This window comes from Arachis stenosperma, chromosome 6 (genome assembly GCF_014773155.1).
Source record: "Arachis stenosperma cultivar V10309 chromosome 6, arast.V10309.gnm1.PFL2, whole genome shotgun sequence".
In the NCBI taxonomy this organism is placed as follows: domain Eukaryota; kingdom Viridiplantae; phylum Streptophyta; class Magnoliopsida; order Fabales; family Fabaceae; genus Arachis; species Arachis stenosperma.
Genome location: NC_080382.1, coordinates 108606059 through 108628477, shown reverse-complemented (window position 1 = coordinate 108628477; position 22419 = coordinate 108606059). Strand labels below are relative to the sequence as shown.

Below are 22419 nucleotides of genomic sequence, written 5' to 3'. Positions count from 1 at the left end.
ATATTTAACTAGCTTTATATTTAATTTTTAGTCATTAATATTTTAATTTGAATGAATAAGGGTAATTTTGACATATTAGATAATATGACTAAAAAATTTAAACTCAACCAAACAAAAATTTATTCATTTCTAAAATTATTACATAACATTGGGTATGTCTAAAACGAGCACAATAATTATGTGCTTGTTGGATGCGCCACATTTATATAGACCATTAGATTTGATTAGATGACAATCAAAGGCTAATATGAAAGAAGAATATTGATAGACTTTAATAAATACAGAATATCCTAGTACATAAATAAATACTTTCTATGATAATACTTTAATACACAATACTTTAAATAGTAACAAAATCTTTTATTCTTAAATAATTAAATATAAAACATATAAATACAAAAATATGAGTATTCTTTATTCAATAAGATTAATTATTATGTAAGAAATTTTTATGATATTAAAAAATTATATTAAAATAAAATTTTAAATTGTAACATAAAAATATAAAATAATTAAAATTTTATTTCATATTACTTGACAAATAATTAGATGATTATATTCAAAATTTATTAACTAACTAATTTTATAAAAATTATTATTATATAATATAATTTATTTAAAATATTATATATAATACATGAAAATATTAACCTTTTTTTTTCAATTTTTTATTTTAAAAAACAAAATAAATAATATAATTCTAAAAACATGCCTATCATATTACATATTTATTTATATTAGTAAGACCTAAACTAATCAAACTTACCTAATTAAAAATATAAAACATATAAATACAAAAAAATAAAAGTATTTTAGAAATATTATGACATTTGTATATTAATTTTTCATATATATATATATATATATATATATATATGGTCGAGTTAGAGATTAAAAAATTTAACTAAAACAATAAAAAATACTTGAAAATAATAAAAATAAAAAATGATCTTATTATAAATATATAATTTTAAATATTATATATATGAAACTTTAAATGTTAATTTTAATAAATAAAAAATATTTATTTTTTTGTATTTATATATTTTATATTTTTAATTACGTAAGTTTGATTAGTTTAAGTCTTACTCGTATAAATAATATATAATATGATAGGCATATATTTAGAATTATATTATTTTTATTCCGTTTTTCTAAAAAAATTGAAAAAATAAAACGGTTAATATTTTTATGTATTATATATAATATTTTAAATAAATTATATTTTTGAAATATTTTGATGAAAATTTATTTTATATAATAATATTTTTAACAAAATTAGTTAATTAATAAATTTTAAATATAATAATTTAATTATTTGTCAAGTAATATAAAATAAAATTTCAATTATTTTATATTTTTATGTTATAGTTTAAAATTTTATTTTAATATAAATTTTTAATATCATAAAAATTTCTTGTTTAATAATTAATCTTATTGAATAAAAAATACTCATATTTTTATATTTATTTATTTTATATTTAATTATTTAAAAATAAAAGATTCTGTCACTATTTAAAGTATTGTGTATTAAAATATTATCATTTAAAGTATTTATTTATGTACTAGGATATTCTGTATTTATTAGAGTCTATCAATATTCTTTTTTTATACTAGCTTTTGATTTTCATCTAATCAAATCTAATAATTTATATAAATGTAGCGCATTCAATAAACACATAATTGTTATGTTTGTTTTAGACATATCCCATAACATTCAAAGACATTAAATTTTATAACCAAATATAAATATTTTATATTCTAAATAATGTTATTTCTAGACATTATATTCTTAGAAATAGAAATGACATTCTTAATAATAAAATTTAATCTTTGAGTATGCGAGCGTGTATGACCGAAAAAAAAAAATTCTCCGGAACTTATTTTTCAGGGTTAATACTCAAAATAGTCCTTGAAAGATCACCCGATCTTCATTTTCGTCCCTAAATGTTTTTCTTTTAATCAAATTAGTCCCCAAAAGATTTAATTTAAACCACGTTCGTCCTTCCGTTAGGTTAGTGACGTCGCCGTTAGAAATCTGCTGACGTGGACTGTGACTTGGCTGCCCACCCTAACACCTGGCATGGTGTGTGTATTGCTGACCAGATATGTTTAGTGTGTTGCATCAATTTGGTCCCCAAGTGTGAGATTAAAAAACCCTAATTCCCAACCTTCGAAGAACACGGTTCCCTTGGTTGAGCGTTGTCGCAGACCCAGGTGTTGTGCTTGCAGGAAGTAGTTGGTCTCGGCGCCATGATGGGAAGCGGAAGTGGAGGGGCCGGTCGTGGGTTTCCATCGCCCTCACAGAGTAGTTATACATCGAGCTCGTCCATGCGAAGAAGAAGACAAAACCACTAGGAAACCTTTTTCTGCGGTTTAAAAACCTTGATTAAGAAATCAGGGACATCAAAGAACCCAGATCGGTTGTTCCATACCTGTGCAAGATATCGGGTGAGTTTAATTTTGTATGAATCATAGCATGATGTTGGCTTTTACTCTTGTTCTGGGCTTTACACTGTTGTTCAATTTTTCCAGAAAGGGAACCATTGCAATTTTTTTAAATGGGTAGAAGAAAATGAAGATGTAGCTGTTGCAGAGGGTTCCAGAGGTGTCCCAGAAATGGAAGGAGAACTGGACATTGATAAAATGTAAAGAAGCAAATGGCAAACCAGACACATAACAAGATAATAAAGTTCCTTAAATTTATTAATATAAAGTGTCATAACAAAAGGTAGTAGAATTCCTAAAAGTGATTCAACAGAAACACTTCATACCAAGGCATAACATGCACCCAAAATAGAGTCATTACAAAACATTGATTCTAGATATTGTTTAACAGAAACATAAACATGTCTTTCTTAGTGTAGAGCCTAGAAAAAAAAATGTTGCATATGTTTAGATGGATGTGCTTCAGATGGCGTCGTCTTTCTTCCTAGGCCGTTTGAACCCTGGAGTCGGGACGAAGGTCATAAAACTTGCAAGCTTCTTGGTTGTCGCAACACTAGATCCTCTGATTGTTCCAGCAGAAATTGGAGCTGTTGCTGTTGGTGGAGCAGGTTGGGGAGAGGCAGCTCTTTTCCCTTTTCGCTTACAAACTTGAAGCTTTGGTGGTCTTCCTCTCATTTTAGCCTGTATGACATAGTAAACACCAAACTGAGAAACTAAACAGCTGTGGTGAAATGAAATTGAAGTTAAACCAGTAAAGCAAACCGGTGTTGTTTCAGTGGCTGCATTTGACTGCTTTGGTGGTGGGGAAACAGACAAAAGGAGAGGATTATGTAGACTTGCACTATCAGCATCAGTTGGGAGCTCATTTGGTACATCAGAAGGGAGCTCGTTTGGTACATTTGTATTAGGGTTAGTTAAAGCCAGTTGCAGCTGCATTAAACGTGCTTCTTCTTCAGCATCAGCCTGTTTCTTCTTCTGGCATGTTCTCTTGTTGTGTCCAACCTCACTACAGAACATGCATTGGATGGGGTTATATTTTATCTTCATTCTTGTCTTGGACCCAGATCCTCCCTCATGTTTGTCTTTTCTTCTGTTCTTTGTCAGTCTACCTGGCTTGGGCTTAATTGGAGGGGGAACTGGGGCAGGACGACCTGTTTTTTCCCATAACTCTTGGCCCTTGACTGGATTAACATGGAAAGCATACGTTTTTCGGTATGATTCTATGGTTAACCACTCATGGCAGTAATCCTCAGCCCTCTTATCATTCTTATCTTGTATACAGGATATGGCATGCATACAAGGCATACCTGTGGCAGCAGTTAATATCTCAGACATAGTTTTGCAGTATAAGAAAAGTACACTTCAGAATCTTAATATAGGGTGACAATATATACCTGTCAATTGCCAGGATCTGCATGTGCAAGTTCGATTTCCTAAGTCAACTACCATTGTCGTTGGCCAGCCGTGAACCTCGTATAACGCCTCATTCTGATCACCACTCCATTGTGGGCTCCAATGCTGAGAAAGCTTTGTCATTGCCTCAAGCCTGCTCTGTTGCACTAGAGGCAGAAGACCTTGGTAGTTGGCCAGTTTCTCCCTATTGTCAATCATGGATTTCATTATGATCCTCCTAACCTCCTCTGCCAGTGTAAGGATAGACTTACCCCTATCATGTTTGGTCCTTGCATTAAATGATTCACAGGCGTTGTTACAGATAGTGTCCATTTTAGGCCCTTCACGAAAATGAGATTTCGTCCATGATTCTTTCGGCCACTTATCCAGATAAGCCCATGCTCGTTCATTTAACACCTTCACCCTCTTCATGTTTCTTTCAAACTCACTAACAGTTCTAGACCTAGCACATTCCCACACCAGCTCCTTCAATTGTATACTGCCCCACTGTTTGCAAAAATTCCTCCACAGATGCCAGACGCAAAATCTATGGTGAACTCTTGGCATCACATCCTGCATGGCTGGGATTAATCCCTGCAAAAAGACATTTCGTCGACAAGAGTTTGCAGTGAATCAGCAATGAAATTGCTTGTTCATTAAATCAAACAAGTCCTTATAAGAAATTAAAGAAGTCAAATAAGTCCTTAAAAATCATTTCGTGAAGCAAAAAGGTCCTTACCTTCTGCATATCCGAAATGAAGGCCCAACCATTTTCCCTGTAGTCACTGATATCATTCTGCAACATCTCCAGAAACCAGTGCCAGTTATCTCTGTTCTCAACATCCACAAATGCATAAGCTATCACGAAAACCTGATTGTTAGCGTCCTGGCCACAAGCAGTCAGCAGCTGCCCTCCATGCAAGCTCTTCAAAAAGGCTCCATCCAGGCCAATTAACGGTCTACACCCGGCCTTGAATCCTTTCTTACACGCCTCCAGACATACATAGAACCTTTGAAATTGTGGAGGACTCTCAGGCATGGGAATGACTCCAACCTGAACTGTTGAACCTGGGTTGGTGGTCCAGAGTTGGTTAGCATAATCCCAGATGAGTCCGTATTGTTCAACTTCATCCCCTTCCACTACTTTCCTTGCTACCTTTAAGGCCCTAGTAATGCAGGTCCTATTAAGCTTAACGCTGCACTTCCTGACAAACCATTCGTATACCTCTCTATGCTTCATAGTTGGGTGCTTTCTAAGCTTAGGAACCAGCTTACCCAATGTCCACTCTTGTGTTGCAGCCTTGTTCTTTCTCCTTCTAGGACAGCTATGTTCATCAACTAGTGTCTTAATCTGCCATACCCCATTCTGTTTATTACATGCACAATAAACAACCCATGGACATCCCTCTATTTTACATACAGCCCTCACTCTCACATTATCATTTTTAATGAAATTGATATTCCTACCCCATTGTATGGTATAATCTCTAGTGGCATTCATGAAGTGTTGTTTGGACTTAAAGATCATGCTAACCTCAAGCTTCAGATTTTCAAATTTTGCCTTTTCATTGTATGGTGGATAAACAGTAGTCTCCTCCTCATCAGAGTCCAGGACCTTATCCATATCTTCCGAGTGCCAGGAGTCACAGTCGGATTCAGTCTCAATTCCAGAATCCTCTCCAGAGTCTGTCAATCCAATCACAACACACAGGCCAGTTATCAAATTAATATGTCTGATAAAAAAAACATGATTAATATAAGTCGAATTAGAAACCATCAGTTACCTGAATCTGATGGGTCATCCTCTTCAATGTCTTCGTAGCTAGAGTCATCTGTGTCAATAACCTTCTCCTCCCTTCTAGAAGAAGCTGGTCTGTGCTTCTCTCTAAAATCATTCTTTCGTGTACCTCTACTTTCAAACTCTTCACCCCCACTATCAGTGTCACTGGCATCTCCCAATCCTTTGGTGGGTTTATATAGACTGTCCTCAGCACTCTCATATGACTCATGAGAGTCACTATCATCCTGAATAGGGGGTGGCTTAACAGCTCTCCCAGATCTAGTGCAATGCTGAGTTGGGTTGTTCTTGTTTTTAGAATTTGACTTATTTGGAGGTTGGTGCCTACTTTCTGGCTTAACAGCAGTGCTAGGATTTGCAGGTTGGGAGAAGCTTCTTGCTTGGAACTTGGGTTGGGGTTTGGGCTTTGGAGTGGGCTGAAAACTACACTTTCTGGTGGGGGCAGAAATGGGCTTCTTAGTGGGCTTTTCACTGGGCTCAGAATTGGGCTTTTCCTTGGGCTTCTTTGCTTGCTGGGAAGACCTTGTCTTGTGATAAGGATTGGGTCCAGCAGAGTTGGGAGTGGCTTTGGCTTTATTTTTGGGAGTGGGATGCAGAGGCTTTGTTGACTCCCTCTGTGAGTGGCTCATTGTGGGCTGGGATGCAATTTTCCTTGCTTGCATTGCAGGCTGTGTGCTGGGCAGCTTCAACAAGGGTGCATTGGTTGGCAGAATGACATCATCTTCCTCACTCATGCATTCCACCACGTGTGGCTCTGAAACTCCATGTTCAAAGTATATGTTCATCACATTATGATTCCTCCTACAGGTCTTACACAGTTTCAACAAGTCTTTATCAGTCTCCAACTTCCTCAGCCCTTTCTCAAGCGACAGCCAAGGAACCTTCCACCAACATAAACCCCCCCCCAGCATATCCCAGTTCCTTATAGTATCCTTTAACAAAAAACACATCCAACGTATCCCCATCCACCCCCACCAACACTTCTGTATTATCTGGTTCGTAGATTCTACTTCCTTTCTCATCATTTTTAAAGCTTCCACCATGATGAAAAATGAACGTCATCGGAGGACCCTCCATCTTAGAAGTGCAAGGCCTCCAAACCCTATACAAAAATTAAAAAGGAACATGAAAAACACTAAATCATCACCAACACAGATCCTAAACCACTAACCATTACTCCATTAACACAAGCCATAGTTAACACTTTTCCTAAGCCAAAAATACAGAGTCTTTCCTAATTTACGCATTCACCCGTTCATAAACCCAACCCTGGAATGAAACCCTAGACCCTATTCACTAACAGATTGTTAACGATCACTCAATTAAATAATGCGGAAATTATGGTTTTACACAGTTTTACCAGAGGGTTTTGGCAACATACAAAAAAGTTTACCTCTTACTTCGAATGCAGAAACAACGCTCTGTTCTTGTCTTCAGGTTTCCCACCAGGCTCCAGAGCAGACGCACCAACAATGCTCCACACCTACTCCAACGGTTGCGTTCGATGGGGCAGTCTTCTTCGTCTTCCTGTTGCTTGCTTAGGGGGCAGAGAAATAGAGACTCAAGTATGAAGAAGAACAACTGAGGTTAGAGACCAAAGACACAGTGAAAAACGTTTCACTATCCCTTCAAAACGCAAGCGTTTCATTGCGACACGCTGGAGTGACCAAACGGCGTCGTTTGGTTGGGGTGGGCAACCAAGTCACATTCCACGTCAGCAGTTTCTAACGGCGACGTTACTGACCTAACGGAAGGACGAACGTGTTTTAAATTAAATCTTTCGGGAACTAATTTAATTAAAAAAAAATTTCGGAGACGAAAATAAAGATCGGATGATCTTTCAAGGACTATTTTGAGTATTAACCCTTATTTTCCATTTCACTCGATTTTATTCGATTTTCCACTGCACTAACGAAAAGTCGAAAAGCGTTGGTTCTCAGTTTTCCCCTTCTTAGCGTACATAACAAACAGCCAGCAACTGAAGCAGAAATCGCAGCTCAAAATCCCAAAAGAAAGAAAAAAATGGAGGAGGAGAGCACGCTGCATCTCGAACTGCACAAGTTATCTTGCGTCAACTCCGATGAAACCATGGACACCATTCTCCGAAGCATCTGGAACACCCGCAAAACTGGTCTCCGTGGCGCCGATAAGTCAAAATTGCGGTCACTCCTTCACCTCTCTTCTCCCTCACAACTCGACCCTGTAATGTTTACAATTCCAACTCTCTCATTCTTCAATTTGTTTATTTATATGCATTTTTTCTTTCAAAGGTTTAATCTTCCTCCCTCTTTATTTGCTTCCGTGGGGTTGTTTCCAGTGGTTTTTGTTTCGAATGGGACCGAAAGAAAGTGAAGATGTTTCAAAGAGTGTTTGCGGTCCAATCACCTTGAATGTAGAAATTAGTTCACTCAGCTCAAAACAGATTTGTTAGAACGAAATTGATTATGGATGGTCGTGGTTTATTATATGTAAAAGAAGATTTTTTCTTTGTGAAAAAATTCACCACTTTTTTGTTATTTTGATGTGTGTATTGGACACTGGTTCAGCTGTTTCTTTGATTTTGGACTTGCTTCTTAGGCACTTGGAACCATTTTGTTTTGCAGTTTGGGAACTAGTTTATGAGGCAATAACTGAACTATGTTTTGTTTTGCTTACTTCTATTTGGTTCTCTTTATTTCTCAAGCAAAAGGAAGCAACTCAAGTAGTGTAAAGGTGTTATTCAAATTGTGTGTTTTTTCTTCTGAAGTTGATATGTTTTGCTACTCAATGTTGTCATGAGTTGTTGAAATATGAGTGATTATGTTGGAGTTTGTGTAGTATGTTCTGATGGTGAGTTGGTCATGATAGGTCTTGGCATGCCTTCGCTCGCTTGTCCGAAAATGCGCTTATCAAAACTTTGCCAGCAATGAGCTTGTGAAATTGTTTCCTCCTGATCTTCCACTAGACTTACAAAGCATTCTCCTATTGTCTCTCCAAAAGAACCAAGAACAGTGGAGGGAAGATATAGCCCGAGAACAGGTGAGCCAACACTTTCGTGCTTACTAAATACTAACACTCGAATGAGTGGGATGTTCAACACAGCTTCATCCTAACCTCAGTTTTTAGGGTGTGCAAACTGAGGTTATCCACAAAAATCATGTTTTAAAAACTTGTTTGAACTTGATTGTGTCCGAAACCGTGGTTTTGACTTTTGAATGGAAGAGAAATTGTGTTTCTCATTGTTCAAACCATGGATTGGGAATTATAATCCACATTGCTATCAGTAATTCTTTTAAAATGCTCTTAAGAGAATTGCAGGCATGCATTTTTGCTTTGGTGTAGGATAGATAAACTCTACAATGCAGCTCCTACTAGTTGATAAACAGCATCATAGGAGGAAAGACACTCATATACATACATACACACACACATCTATATATATATATATTCATCTTTTGCTTTCACATTTTCAGGATTTCTCTCCGAGGACAAGTGTTTCCTATCAAGTAAGAGCAAATGTCCCTCCATCTTTTACTTCACTGCCGTCCTCTGAGATGCAGATGTCACCATCTCTGTGGCCACGCCAAGATGATTCTATTGCCCAACTGAACCACAATGATTTTGGGATTTCAGCAGCACTCGTTCCCAATGTAGATCTCTCTGGCCTGCCTGCATGCTTCCAATGTGACACTGCTCCTGCTGAAAACTTGGTACTTGAGAGGCATTGGTTTCGTCTAACGGTTTTAATTCTAAATTTCCAATGTAGATCTCTTTCCACTATCACTTTTCGCTTGGGAGTTAATTCTAAATTTCCAAACTACTCTTACTTTGAATGTATACAGGCTGTAGGGAAAAAAGGAAAAAAAATGAAAATGGGCTTTGGTTGCCTTGCTTGATGCTTAGTTATAATAACTGATGTGTTCTGCCTTGTACAGATATTTATTTATTTTTAGCATTTATTTATTGGTTTTTTTTTGGGGGGGGTGGGGGGGTTGATAAAACTGCACTGTACAGATTTTAGATATAATTATGAGTGTTTCTAGTGATGTATTTTGAGGATACTAGTAGATATCATATTTCATTGTTTATTTTCCATCATCTTTTTGGTTTTCTTTTTTTTAAAAAAAGGAAAAAATAAGTACTTTTTTCAAAAGCCAATCCAAACCGACCTTAAAGTTATTTCATATTTGGATAGATTTTTTTAAAAAAAAAAATTTCAAGTATTAAAAACGTATAATTTGTCTGTTAAAAAAATTTCTTTTTTAAAAAAGATAAAAAAATACTTTTTTTCAAAAACCAATCCAAACTGATCCAAAAGCTATTTCATATTTAGATAGGTTTTTTTAAAAAAAATTTTAAGTGTTAAAAACGTATTTTGCTTATATTTTTTTTAAAGCAAGATATTGTTAGCATTTAGAAAAACAAATAATATTTTTTTAATAAAAGTATTTTTTAAAAAAATGAATCCAAATAAGTTTAAAATTGAATAAAAAGTACTTTATTTTTGAAAAAACAAGGGTAATTTTTTAACTCAAAAAAGCAATTCTAACCAACACTAAATATGCTTTTCTTGTTATTTGAAAATCATAGGGAAACCTTCCTTGCGTCAAATCAATGACTTGGACCATGGAGAACCGTGGCTCTTCTCCTGCAGATAGAATGGCTATAATTAACCTCAAGGTAATGGGACTAGCTTGTATGTCTGTGAATATTAATCACCAAATATCCATAAGTTAAAATAAAGGCATCTATAGTGAGCATATTACCTCTGTCTCCACATTTTCACAAATATATTGGTTGTATCCTGTACAAAGGTTATAATCAAATTTGATTCAGACTAAAAGCATCTTTTAGAAGCATAAATCAAAATTCATTACCATTCTTATACACTTTGAAGGTCCACAATTTGCATTCAATGTCATTATAATATTGTTATAATGCGAAGGATATTCATTTTTAACATGCTTTTGTTATAAAGCTGCATGATTATAGCAAGTCCACGTTAGGCGAAACAGAGGTGAAGTTTCAGCTCACAAAGGACACACTTGAGGCTATGCTGAGATCAATGACATACATCAGTGAACAACTAAGTGCAGTAAGATTTTCTCTTATGTTCATTGAGATTTTGGCCATGTATTGTATTGCATAATCAACCAGGAAGCAAGAAGTTTATCAAGCATGTATTGTTGAAAATGAGAGAGAATAGTTATTCATCTTTCATAATAAGAAACTTGTTTGTTCTGGATTGGAGACTTTTAGATGATGTGTGATCTGTTGTAGGTTGATAAGGGAAAGGAGAAGTAGAATAGTAGATGAATCAAGTGCGTTGTGTGTGAAGAGAGAGATCGAGTGAGCATAGAACAAATTTAGGCCCTTGGATCTTGCATTATTTGTCTAGACTAAAACCTAAAGTTGTGTACTTAATAAAAGAAAATGAAAAATAAACTTGTGTAACTCTTTTCGTGAATATGTGATTTTTTAATAACTTTAATCGTAGTCATTCATATATGGTTATATGATCTAAATTGACTCTTTCATCTTATATTTATATAAAAGCACTGTTCTCACTAGATAGACCCCTATATAAGGAGTGGATCAAATTAGAGATCTAACCTGTCTGATGTTACATGAAAGAACAATATTAAAATATAAATTCATCTAATTTTAAATGTGATGATGTTCCTATTTTTTTTTTCTCTCCCTGAAACACAATCAAACAACTTGAAGTTGATTTGTTAAACTATATGCTGAGAAATGAATGATGCGCTCCATTGCAATGAAACCTCTATTTGTTGTCCACCGTTGCTCTACTTTCTGGTAGGCAGATTAAATGGTGTACACCGTCCATAATTTCAAAGTTAAGAGAAAATCATAGGAACTTACATGGTCTTGTCTAATGTAATTCTTTTCTGTGTTTTCCAGACATGATTCTTGTACTTCATTTATTTGTGTCATCCACAATGTGTTTGCAGGTTAGGACATCTTCCGGACCAGCCAACAAGAAGCACAAGCAATAGTTTCTTTTTGTTTAGTTTTTTTCTTCTTTTTTTTTTAAGTGATTAGCACTGTAGGTCATAAGTCACATTATACCTAACAATAGTAAGGATAATATATACTAATGTATCATCCTTTTAGATAGAGCAACAATTAAGAAGGTGAAAAAGTAGTAGCTAATGATCTATATATGTTGTAATGGCGCATTTGACTCAAGAATATAATGTTAGGGGTAAACAAATATGAGTAAAGTATCAACCCGGTCCTGTCCATTTTCTCGAATGACAACGCGATCCTTAACCAAAAACACGATTCATTTCGGTGCCTAACCTTGTGCTCCATCTGTCAATGCGGTCCTTCTGTCACTTTCACGGCGAAAACTTGACGGAAATTGTTGACGTGTATAGGTAAGTGGATGACATGGATGGCCTAGGTGGTTACCTGGAAGATGGAAGCCCATGTGGCTAGGTGAAATGGACAAGGGCCTATCTGTCCTCGTCCACAACACACAAATGCCGTCGTTTTGAGGTTTCCAGGCGTCTTTATTAGACAAGTCTGGTCGTCTCTCTCCCTTGTTTCGTGTATAGAACCTAGACCACCATGAGCAATAGCAGAGAGCATGGAAGTGGAAGAGATGCGTCAAATGATGAGGATAGGAGTATTTCTGTGAGCTCCGTTGGCAGTGCTGAAGCGAGGAAGAAAAAAAAGATTCGTTATCCAAAAATGCAATTGTGGGATTCATGCAATTCTATTCATGTTGTCAACACAATCAAACCCTAATAAGATATTCTTTGGATGCCCATATTTCAAGGTATGAAATAATTAGTTATGTTCTTATTCCTGTTAAGATCTGTAGCAAGCATCTCTTCTTTGCAATTCTAGTTTTGCCATTTTTTACTGTGCAAACTGCAGAATCTTATTGCAAATATTTTCTATGGCTGGATAAATATGTTTCACTGTTTGAAGAGGAGCAAATAAATGATCACAGTCTTTGTGATCGGAATCCAAAGCAAAATCATTTGTTGGATGCAGCTGTTTCGATGGAGGAGAAAGTGACTAAGCTAGAGGATAGAGTTTCTGGCTTAGAGTTGCAGATGAAAAATTCTAGGCATGTTAAATGTATTAGGGGTTAGTTATCCATTAATGGCTCTTGTGTTTGTCTTTGGAGTTGTATTTGCAAATTATCTCCGATAAATTGGATAACAGATAATAGGTCTATGATGTTTTTGTTTTGGAAGTGCATGTTGCTGAAATAGTTGTATCACCTAACAGTGTAAATCTGATTTTATTAAATGGAATAGTTGTGTTGGTTGTTTGGAAAAGATTGACTGTGTCAAAAAAATAGAATGTGTTATACTCCAATTCTTGTAATTCATGAAAAACAATCCAGCAATAACTAACAATAATATGTAACATTAACAACTTCATACAGTTACCAAATGTCAACATCTTGTGCACAAGGTGACTCCAAAAGTGGGCAAAATATAGTCCTATACCAATATTAGAGACACAAATATAAATAGAGTATTATAGATTCTTAATTCACACAGGCTATCAAAATAGTAACCAAAAGACTGTTTGTTGTGGCTGTATGTAAACTAGTTTATCAAAAAAGACCACATCTACTTGTTATAATATAAACCTAGGACTACACTTCTAGTTCTTCCTTATCGTTTGATGCATCTCTTCCACTCCTACGTTCTCTGCTATTGGTCATGGTGTTCTGGGTTCCATACACGAAACAAGGGAGAGAGACGACCGGACTCGTCTAATAAAGACGCCTGAAAACCTTAAAACGACGGCGTTTGTGTGTTGTGGACGAGGACAGATAGGCCCTTGTCCATTTCACCTAGCCACGTGGGCTTCCATCTTTCACGTAACCACCCAATCCATCCATATCACCACTTGCCTACACACATTAGCAATTTTCGTCAAATTTTCGCCGTGAAAGTGACAGAAGGATCATGTTGGCAGACGGATCACAGGGTCATGGACCGAAATAGATCGTGTTTTTGGTTAAGGATCGCGTTGTCATTCAAAGAAATGGACAGAGACTATGTTGATACTTTACTCAACAAATAAACTGATTTTGCTCAAGTGTTTATGATTCGTTGATTGATGTGATTAAGAAAATTTGCTGGTAATTATAAGCAGTTTCAATCTCATTAATCAAATATTAGTCTCTAAGTAAGATCTTTGACATTATATTTTTTTGATTTATTGAAAATACGTCTAATTGTTGTAGTTGTTTGATTTAGAGGTATTGCTAATTTGACAACTAAACCATCTCCGATAAGGCAATAACTACAACTAGGTGTATTTTTGCGAGATATTTTTTGTATTTAAACAATAACCCAATATTTTTTTTTTGAGTCCTGCTATATATCAAAGCAATTTTACATTCAAGTCGTTTAGTTTACGTTGCGGGACTTTGTCGTCGTCATCTTCTTTCTCTTTCTCCTCCTCCTCCTTCTTCTTCTCCTCCTCTTTTTTCTTCATCTTTTTTTCATTATCGTCATCGTCACCACCACCATACCACTACATCCATCTCCTCCTCCTCCTCTTTCTTTTTTATTTGAATTTTTTTGATCTCCTTCCTTTTCTTCTTCCTCGTCCATCATTATTATCGTCATCACTAACAACACCAATATTTTGCTAACATCTTTATTGATTTTGATTGTGATGATCGAATAAACTGAAAATATTATCAAAACGAAACTATTGTATAATACCAAATGAACCGAAAATGATCCATTATATAAATTCGAATTCAGAAACACCTGCGTCTCGAATAAACCGAAAATATTATCAAACGAAAAAATTGTATAGTACCAAATGAACCGAAAATTAGCTTAAAAAAATCATTATATAATACCAAATGAACTAAAAATTGTCCATTATATAAATTCGAATTCGATGATAACGATAAAGACAATATATATTAGAAGACAATGACGATATCAATGATGATGATGATGATGATGATGATGATGATGATGATGATGATGATGATGATTATGGAGGAGAAGGATGAAAAAGAAGGAGGAGACGAAATTCCAATAGAAGTAGGAGGAGGAAGAGGAAGATGTGGTATTGGTGATGACGGTAACGAACTTGAAAAATAATAAAAATAGAGGATAAGAAGAAGTCGTAGCATCCGAAGTAAAGAAGAAGAAGAAGAAGAAGAAGAAGGGGGAAGGGGGAGAAAAAAAGAAACGCGTAACTCAAATCACTTGGATAGGGAGAATTACTCATTTTTTTCCGGGTAAAGTATTATTTTGGTCCTCAATGTTTAGGCCAAATCCTAGTTTAGTCCTTCACATTTCAAACGACCTATTTCTATCCCAAAAAAATTCAAACAGGTTCAATATTGTTTTACTGTTAAATTTGATACTAATAGTTAACGGAATGAATGATATGGACTTTAATAATGATATTAGTTAAGTTATATTTTATTTTATGTGTTAGAAAAACATAACCAAAATCTTCTTGTAATATTTCTTCTCCTCAATTTCTTTTGTACAAAATTTCAAATCCTAACAATCAATTATTAACAATTCAACATCAAAGAAAATTTTTTTACTAGTGATTGTTGATAGATTGATTTTATTTACATACGGAAATCAAATGTTATTAGTTTTTTAATATGCGAATTATTTATGTCAAATTTAATAATGGGACAACATTAAACCCGCTTAAAATTTTGTGATTGAAATAAGACGTTTGAAATATTAGGGATCAAATTAGAATTTGGCTAAAACATTGGCAACCAAAATAATTATTTACTGTTTTTTTCCCTTATGCTCGTTTCCCTTCTTAAAGCACAGCGCTGTTTCAATATAATCTTAGACTACAGTCAATTGAATGGCATGAATAAGTGAAGAAATTCCATCTTCAGCCAGTACGGAGAGAACAAACTGTGTGAAATATTAATAAAAATAAATTGATTCTTTAAACTCTTCAGATTATTGAAGCCAACCAATGAAAATTTTTAAAATTGCATGGTACCAAGTTTCTGAGAAAAAGCTTGATTGCCCTTACATTCATAATAGACCATATATACCAATGCGGGAAATAAAATGACCCCAACCATCAAAGAGACAAAAAGAGGGGCGGGAATGAGAGTGTAGTAATTCCGAATTGCTGACCAACAAAACAACACCACATGAGAGCCAACATTCCAGATACCTAAAAGGCTCATAAATCATAATCATAAATCTTGGGACTTTGAAAAAGAAATGCAGTAAACTATTGGGATATGAGACAAGTCAATCAATTCAAGAGATTCTCACCATTTCACTGATTAGTAAAATGGTGAAAACATAAACAAACACAAATGAACTCTGTGGTGCACCATAAAATTAACAGATCAATAACAAAGAAGAACAAACCTGAAAAGAGATTAAGAAATGAGGGCGAAAGCAGAAAACAACTAGTTGCTATATACAAAAATAAATAAATAAATAAATAAATAAAAAAACTCCAAATAAACATTTCTACAATCACATTGTAATGTAATGTACAATACACCAATTTTCTTTTCTTAGGGACGGGACTACACAAATTGCAACTGTTGGAAAAATAATCTCTCTCAATCTATAAACCAAACTGGCCACACTCAGAAGAGGGTAAAATTGAACCAAAAAACTCCACACTTCAAGAAATAAAACCAACAATAAATCATTCTTGAAGAAACCAAATCCATCAAAACTATAGAAACCTCACCTGACTAACTACAATTGACCAACACATGTCAGTGCCAATGCTAGGATCCCAAACCATCATCAGTGAAGAAAGAAATAAAACACCACCATAAATAAGAAACTTCAACCTCTTTTCTTTTCAATTCTCAGTTTCAGTCTGAATCACTTGAGCTGGAGCTGGAGCTGGAGCTGGAGCTGGAACTGGAACTAGATTTCCTAGTGTGAGATTTCGTCTCTTTACTGGAGCTGCTCACAGGTGCATTTTCCAATTTGTCTTCTGGAGTTCTCACCTCTTTACTGGAACTACTTACAGGTGCATTTTCCAATTCGTCTCCTGGAGTTCTGTTCCCTTCCTCCGTACTGGCCGCTACATCAGCAAATACACCCACCTGTGCTGAGCCAGCTCCATCTGCTTCCACTTTGACTGATCCCTCATTCAAATCCAAAGGTTTTGTCAGCTCCTGTCGATTACCTTCCTGGATTTGCATCAAAGCAGTGTTAATATCTTCCAAAGATCTAGCTTCAACAACATGAAGGTCTGATTTAGCTTCCAAGTTATCTTTAGATTCTTCACTTTCAAGCTGATCCTTAATCATACTTGGAACGATGACCTCCTTGACATCCACTCCTTCTTGAAGCTGCTTAAAGGCCAAGTAAATATCTTCAAGTGATCTTGCTTCAAGAGCAGGGATCTCCTGATCAATATAGGCTGTGATCTCGGGCATGTGGTTAGTATGAAGTAAATCACCGTCTTTGTTGACGTGAAAATCCCCAACGGTGTCCAACTCCATCAGGAATCCTTCATCAATTTCCTTTATATCATTGATACTTTCTTCGGTAGCTTGAGACGTGTAGCTCTCAGCCGAAGTATCTGGATGTTCTTGTGCCTCACTGAGGTATTCATTATCAACAGCCTCATGGCCAATGACTACCAAATCCACTTCGCCAGTAGGTGAATTGAACTCAGTAGTCTCAGATATTTCAGAAGTCGCTGATGAGACATTTAGAGGAGTTTGGTCTGTGGCATCATGCAATTCTTCAACTTCGTCATTGTTGGAAGTGTCAACATCATATGCAGATTCTATCTGGAAAACATCAGAATTTTGCAAAATGTTGGAGACTTTATTATTAATTTAAGAGCTAATTAAGATCATCGGATCAATAAGCCCATTTTTCACAGAACAAATTTAAAGTCACCAATAATGTTGATGGGTACTTGAAAACAACAGGATAAGAGCATGTTCATTGATAATGTCCATGTAAAAGAGTCAACGACTACAAAATTTGAATAATCAGTGCTTGAATAGGGAAATTCCATCCACCTTATGCAAGTTAAACTGTAATCCACATGTATATGACTAATAAGTAATAAGCATCCTATTTATTACAAAAACTACTAGAGACAGTTTTTCCGCTGGTTTAGCAGGAGTTAAACACTTATGGATAATCAGTTACAGATAACATAACAATGATCTGTTTAATGCCAGCTTATCTAAACAGGATTAACATTTTCTGGTTATATAACAACTAGCAGTGTTGGTAGAAGATCGGAATTGAGCTTTTCACAGGAGCATAATTGAAAGAAAACAAAAAAGGAAAGGGATGAATGATCAGGAAATGCTGCATGAAAGTCACATAAATATGGGTTGGTTGGAGAGAACCAATAAAAATTGGAAAAAGTTCCCTATCTGGGAATCACATAAGGGACGGACAATTTAAGATAAGTTAACTTACTTAAGGCAAAGAATCTACAGGGAATAGATTCTAAATATCAAATTGATACGATTTCTGTATCTTCTTTTTTCTTTTTGTTTTTTACACCTTCATGGAGAATCTTAAAGAAGAGATAGAGAAAAAAAATTGTCCTAATTTAGATGGATAAAGAAATAGGTCTGCATGGAACTACACAGCTCCTATTGGAAGTAAAATGGTTACTGATACAGTCTTGTAACTTCAATGGCAAGTTCATAACAAGCAAGTAGGGTCCCAAATGGATTTACATGAATACTGGAACTATCATTAACAAATCTATTGTTTTCTCTGTTAAAAATGAAAGAACAACAAAATAATACCTTCCAAGAAAGAGTTTAAGATGAATATATTTTTCCTTTGTGTGTTTGGCATTCAAAAACAGTGGGACCCTTACAGCAAAAGAAGTTGAATGGACTGAATATTAGATAGGAAGGAAACACTATAATATAAATTACCTCACTTTCATCATGACCACTGGAAGATGTTCCAGCTACTAATTTATCTGAGCTTGACTGAACACTTTCCATTTTAGAGGGAGATTTCACATCAATTTCATGTTGACTATCTGATGTAAACGAAGCCATTTTCTGGTCAAAATCTTGGCGAAGATCAATGTTGCCTTGCTCCATGGATCTTGACAATAAGGCTTCATCTTCAGAACGAACACTAGGATGAACTGCAGGAGCTTGCACAGATTCTCGTGAATGCTGTAAATCTAGTACTGCAGAATCAGGCATATTAGCATTTTCAAATCTTGGTACTTCATCAGGTTCTGGACCTCCTCCCACGAATTTATCATCTAATATATTCAACTTTTCAGAAGCCATTTGATAGTTTGAATCAGGAGAATCAAAATCCTGAAACTCAGGTGTAGTAGGTGCACTCTGATGAACAGAATTTGGCGAAATTGCAGAAATCCTATCTGCAGGAACATGGTGCTCATTTTTTACTCCAGTATGTGGTTCAGAAGGGGCTGCTTCAGTTTCTACACGACCAGAAGAATTACCCTCTAGTCTCTCATCATGTGCTTTACATTCCATATCTGACAAATTAGCCGTCATTCCAACCGAAACAGGAGGCACTGCCCTCTCAAGAGTCTCCATGGCTGAATCAGAAGACATTGAAGGAAAAGAATCAAGCTTTTCAGCAGCAGGTGGACTAGAATCATACACAGGTTCTACATGTTGATTGTCTTCCACCTCACTACTTGCATTATGGAAATGAGATTCATCCCCTGAAGATTGAGCTGAAATTCTAGATTCCTCCCCAGAAGTTTGAGTTGAAAGTCTAGATTCTCTAGATTCTGCAAGATGACCATCTTGATGCTGAATATTTGCTTCTTTTTCCATTTTTTCATCAGGTATATTGTCAATCACTTCTGATACTGAAGAATGGCTTGATCTGCTGCTGCTACTGCTGTCATCATCATTTGGTTCACCTCTCAACTGTGTCTCCGCAGCATTTAATTGCCTGGGGGTTTCAACCTCACTCGTGTCATGATAGAATTCCATCTCAGAAGGATTCTCCATCCCACCCAACAATATTTCAGCTTCATCATGGTGAAGGGTGCTATTCTCAGTTTCAACATAATCATTTGCTCCGGAGGGTTGGCTTCCATGTTCAGCACCATCAGAAGCATGATCAGCATCAGTTATTATTACAGCTTCTCGAGACAGGTCTTGCTCACCAAGTTTCCTCTCATCCTGATCAATGGAACTAACTGATTCAGTATCTGGAACAGAACTCAACTTTGAATCACTCATTTCGCTTGATTGCCTCTGGAATGATGAATAGCTTGTTCCCTCTGAATCCATCCTTTCAGATATAAAGATAGGTTTCCAATTAATATCATGCCTTTCATGCTTGGACATCCCAAATGCTGATGGACCCAAGCTGAAACTTTCATGCCTCCGAAAAAATGCAGAATCCTTTTGATTGAACATTGAGAACTCCTGTTGAAAACTGTCTCCCTTAAGATCAGGTTTTTCTTCATTTGGGTCATAAGGAATATCAAATGGGTTTCTTCTAGGCTGCAAAACAGATGGAGCAGATCCCGGAATGGGAGGTAATCCCATGGCAGCATAGGACTCATCAGGGAGATCAAACGGGTTATGTCTTGATGTAGCTATGGGTGGAACAATATACGGAAGATCAGCAACATCTAAATCTATTAGATTCTTCTCAGTCATCATTCTCCGTGCTCTTCTCCTTGCAATGAGATTTTCCAACCGTTGATTCCTCTCTAGCTCCAAAGTTCCCAGGTCCATGAGATTCTTTTGGTCATCCTCGGTCCACTTAATAGCAGATTTACTTTCATCCTCTTTGCCACCATCTGTTTCTTCTCCCTCTTCGTCAAGACCATCCTCCCCTTCACCATTTTCAGCATCTCCGTCTGACTCAATGCTCTCGTCATCACTTTGCTGAGACTTATCAGACACAGCACCAGAAGTAACATGGGACAAAAGAGTAGGTTGTGGGGCATCTGGATCTAATAGGGGGTGGAGTTCATCGAGCATTGGAATGATATCAGCCATAGAAGCATCAGGTGAAGAGCTCTCGGCCTGATCTGAACCCGACTCCACAGATTCCTCATCATCATCATGGTTATCTTCCTCCTGTTTCCAAGATGAACTGGCTGAAGGGTCTGCATGATCTCCTGGAGTTTCCTCATTCTTACTCTCAGAAATATCATCATCATCATCATCATCATTTACATTTTCAACCATTACATATTGCTTCTCAATAGCTTCCTCGTCACTTGAAACACCTTCAGACCTCATGTTCTCTGCGGTTTCCCTCCTCTTTACAAACTCAAAACTGCGAAATTCCTTATCCACTTCCTCGTCCAATTTCTTATCAGGCCGATCACTTTGGAAGTTCTCTTGCTCTGGCAGTGCATCTGAAAGAAAGCCATGATCCTCTTTCTCACCCAACAAACTGGCTTCATCAATGCCACTGTCATCTACATCACTTCTAATCTCCGAATACCCTTTCACAAAATACCTGTCATCTCTGTGAGAAACCACAGTATAACCTTCCGAGAAACCAGTTTGGAAGGACGAGATGCCATGAGTGACCTTCTCTTCTTCTGTTTCAATTTCAGGCACATTTGGCTGCCCGAAACTGAGGAGGGTACCAAGCAGTACAGCAGTGCAGACTAAGACAGGGGATGCAGACACCAAAATAGAGAACATAAATGGAAGAAATCTATACAGAAAAAACAAGAACCCCAAAAAGGCAACAAGGAATGGGTGATTGCAAACTGATCTGTAACACCCTCTGATTGAAATGACAACAATTTTCCTAAATCTGATTCCAATTTCCAAAGCTGATCCCATCTCACTCTCTTTCACTGTCTCTGTTCTCCTTCCCTACACCTAAAAGAGAAAAACAAACGAGTTCCCCAAAGAAGATCCATGAACAAAGTTGCGACAAAAAATATATATCTAAATAGAAAAGAAAGTTTGGAACTTTAACATAATTCAAGCTAAAAATACTTACCTTAGAAAATGAATAAAAAATCAAATCCCTATGAATCAGACTGATCGAAGCAATCCCTGAAAAACAAAAAAGTATAGAATGAACGATGATCGCAGCATGATCAATCAGAGAATTAAAAAAATAATAAAAAGTTGAAGCAAAATTCATAAATGGACGGTGAAATCGATGAAAGAATAAATACCGAATCCTAAGAACGCCGGAGAGTTGGCGGCGTCGGGTTTGCCGGAGTACGACGGAGGAATGGGGAATGGCGGTGGCGTTTTCTCCAACCTTTTGGTGCACACTTATGACTATATTTGATCAAAGAGAGAGAGAGAGAGAGAGAGAGTCTCTTTGTGTGTTGGTGGTTTTGTTTCAGAAAGAGAGTGTGATGTGAAGAGAGAAGAGGAACGAATTGAAGAAGAAGATGAAGAAGAAGAAGAAGAAGAAGAAAGAGCTATAAAGGAGACCATACACAAACACAACTATTTACTCCGTCGTCCATGATTCATCATTCATGAATAGTGAATAGAAGATTACAAGTGTTTTAGGCTATAGGAATTAGGATAAAAATATTTACTGTAACAAATTATTAAATTAACTCCTAGGTATGCTCTATAATTTCTATTTTCTACTTTTAATTTTGAAATGGTTTTAATTTTCGTACCCTTTTAAAGAATTTTCACAAACAATTAATGTGTATTTTCATATGAACAAAAGTAAATTATTTTTAAACTTATTATTTAAAAATTATTTAAACCCATAAATATAATTAAATAATTATATAAAACTTATTGTACTAAAATTAAACTCAAAAAATAAACTCGTAATATGTAATTAACTATCTAGTGTAAGTAGATATGATCTATTTTA

General features: G+C 35.8%; 2 protein-coding genes across 5 annotated transcripts; one reads left to right on the top strand and one right to left on the bottom strand.

The window, feature by feature from the left end:
• Positions 1–7561: 7561 nt before the first annotated feature.
• LOC130932718 (uncharacterized) lies at positions 7562–12912 on the top strand. Of its 4 annotated transcripts, none has more exons than XR_009067521.1 (7): positions 7562–7840; positions 8486–8656; positions 9091–9327; positions 10208–10297; positions 10596–10712; positions 11590–12422; positions 12524–12912. XR_009067521.1 is itself a non-coding variant. In XM_057862127.1 (6 exons), exons 1-6 carry the CDS (start codon positions 7661–7663, stop codon positions 11632–11634), a joined length of 840 nt encoding a protein of 279 aa, XP_057718110.1. In that variant the 5' UTR covers positions 7562–7660; the 3' UTR covers positions 11635–12912. The 4 variants fall into 4 exon arrangements, 2 of the variants coding, with proteins under 2 accessions (XP_057718110.1, XP_057718109.1); XR_009067522.1 differs by having other exon boundaries at positions 12578–12911; XM_057862127.1 differs by having other exon boundaries at positions 11590–12912.
• Positions 12913–16090: 3178 nt separating this feature from the next.
• On the bottom strand, positions 16091–22039 carry LOC130934982 (uncharacterized). Its single transcript, XM_057864508.1, has 4 exons — positions 21749–22039; positions 21568–21623; positions 18522–21443; positions 16091–17399 (listed from the first exon to the last, which is right to left on the bottom strand). The coding sequence occupies exons 3-4, from the start codon at positions 21402–21404 to the stop codon at positions 16467–16469; spliced, it is 3816 nt and encodes a 1271-aa protein (XP_057720491.1). The 5' UTR covers positions 21405–21443; positions 21568–21623; positions 21749–22039; the 3' UTR covers positions 16091–16466.
• Between the last annotated feature and the right edge of the window lie 380 nt (positions 22040–22419).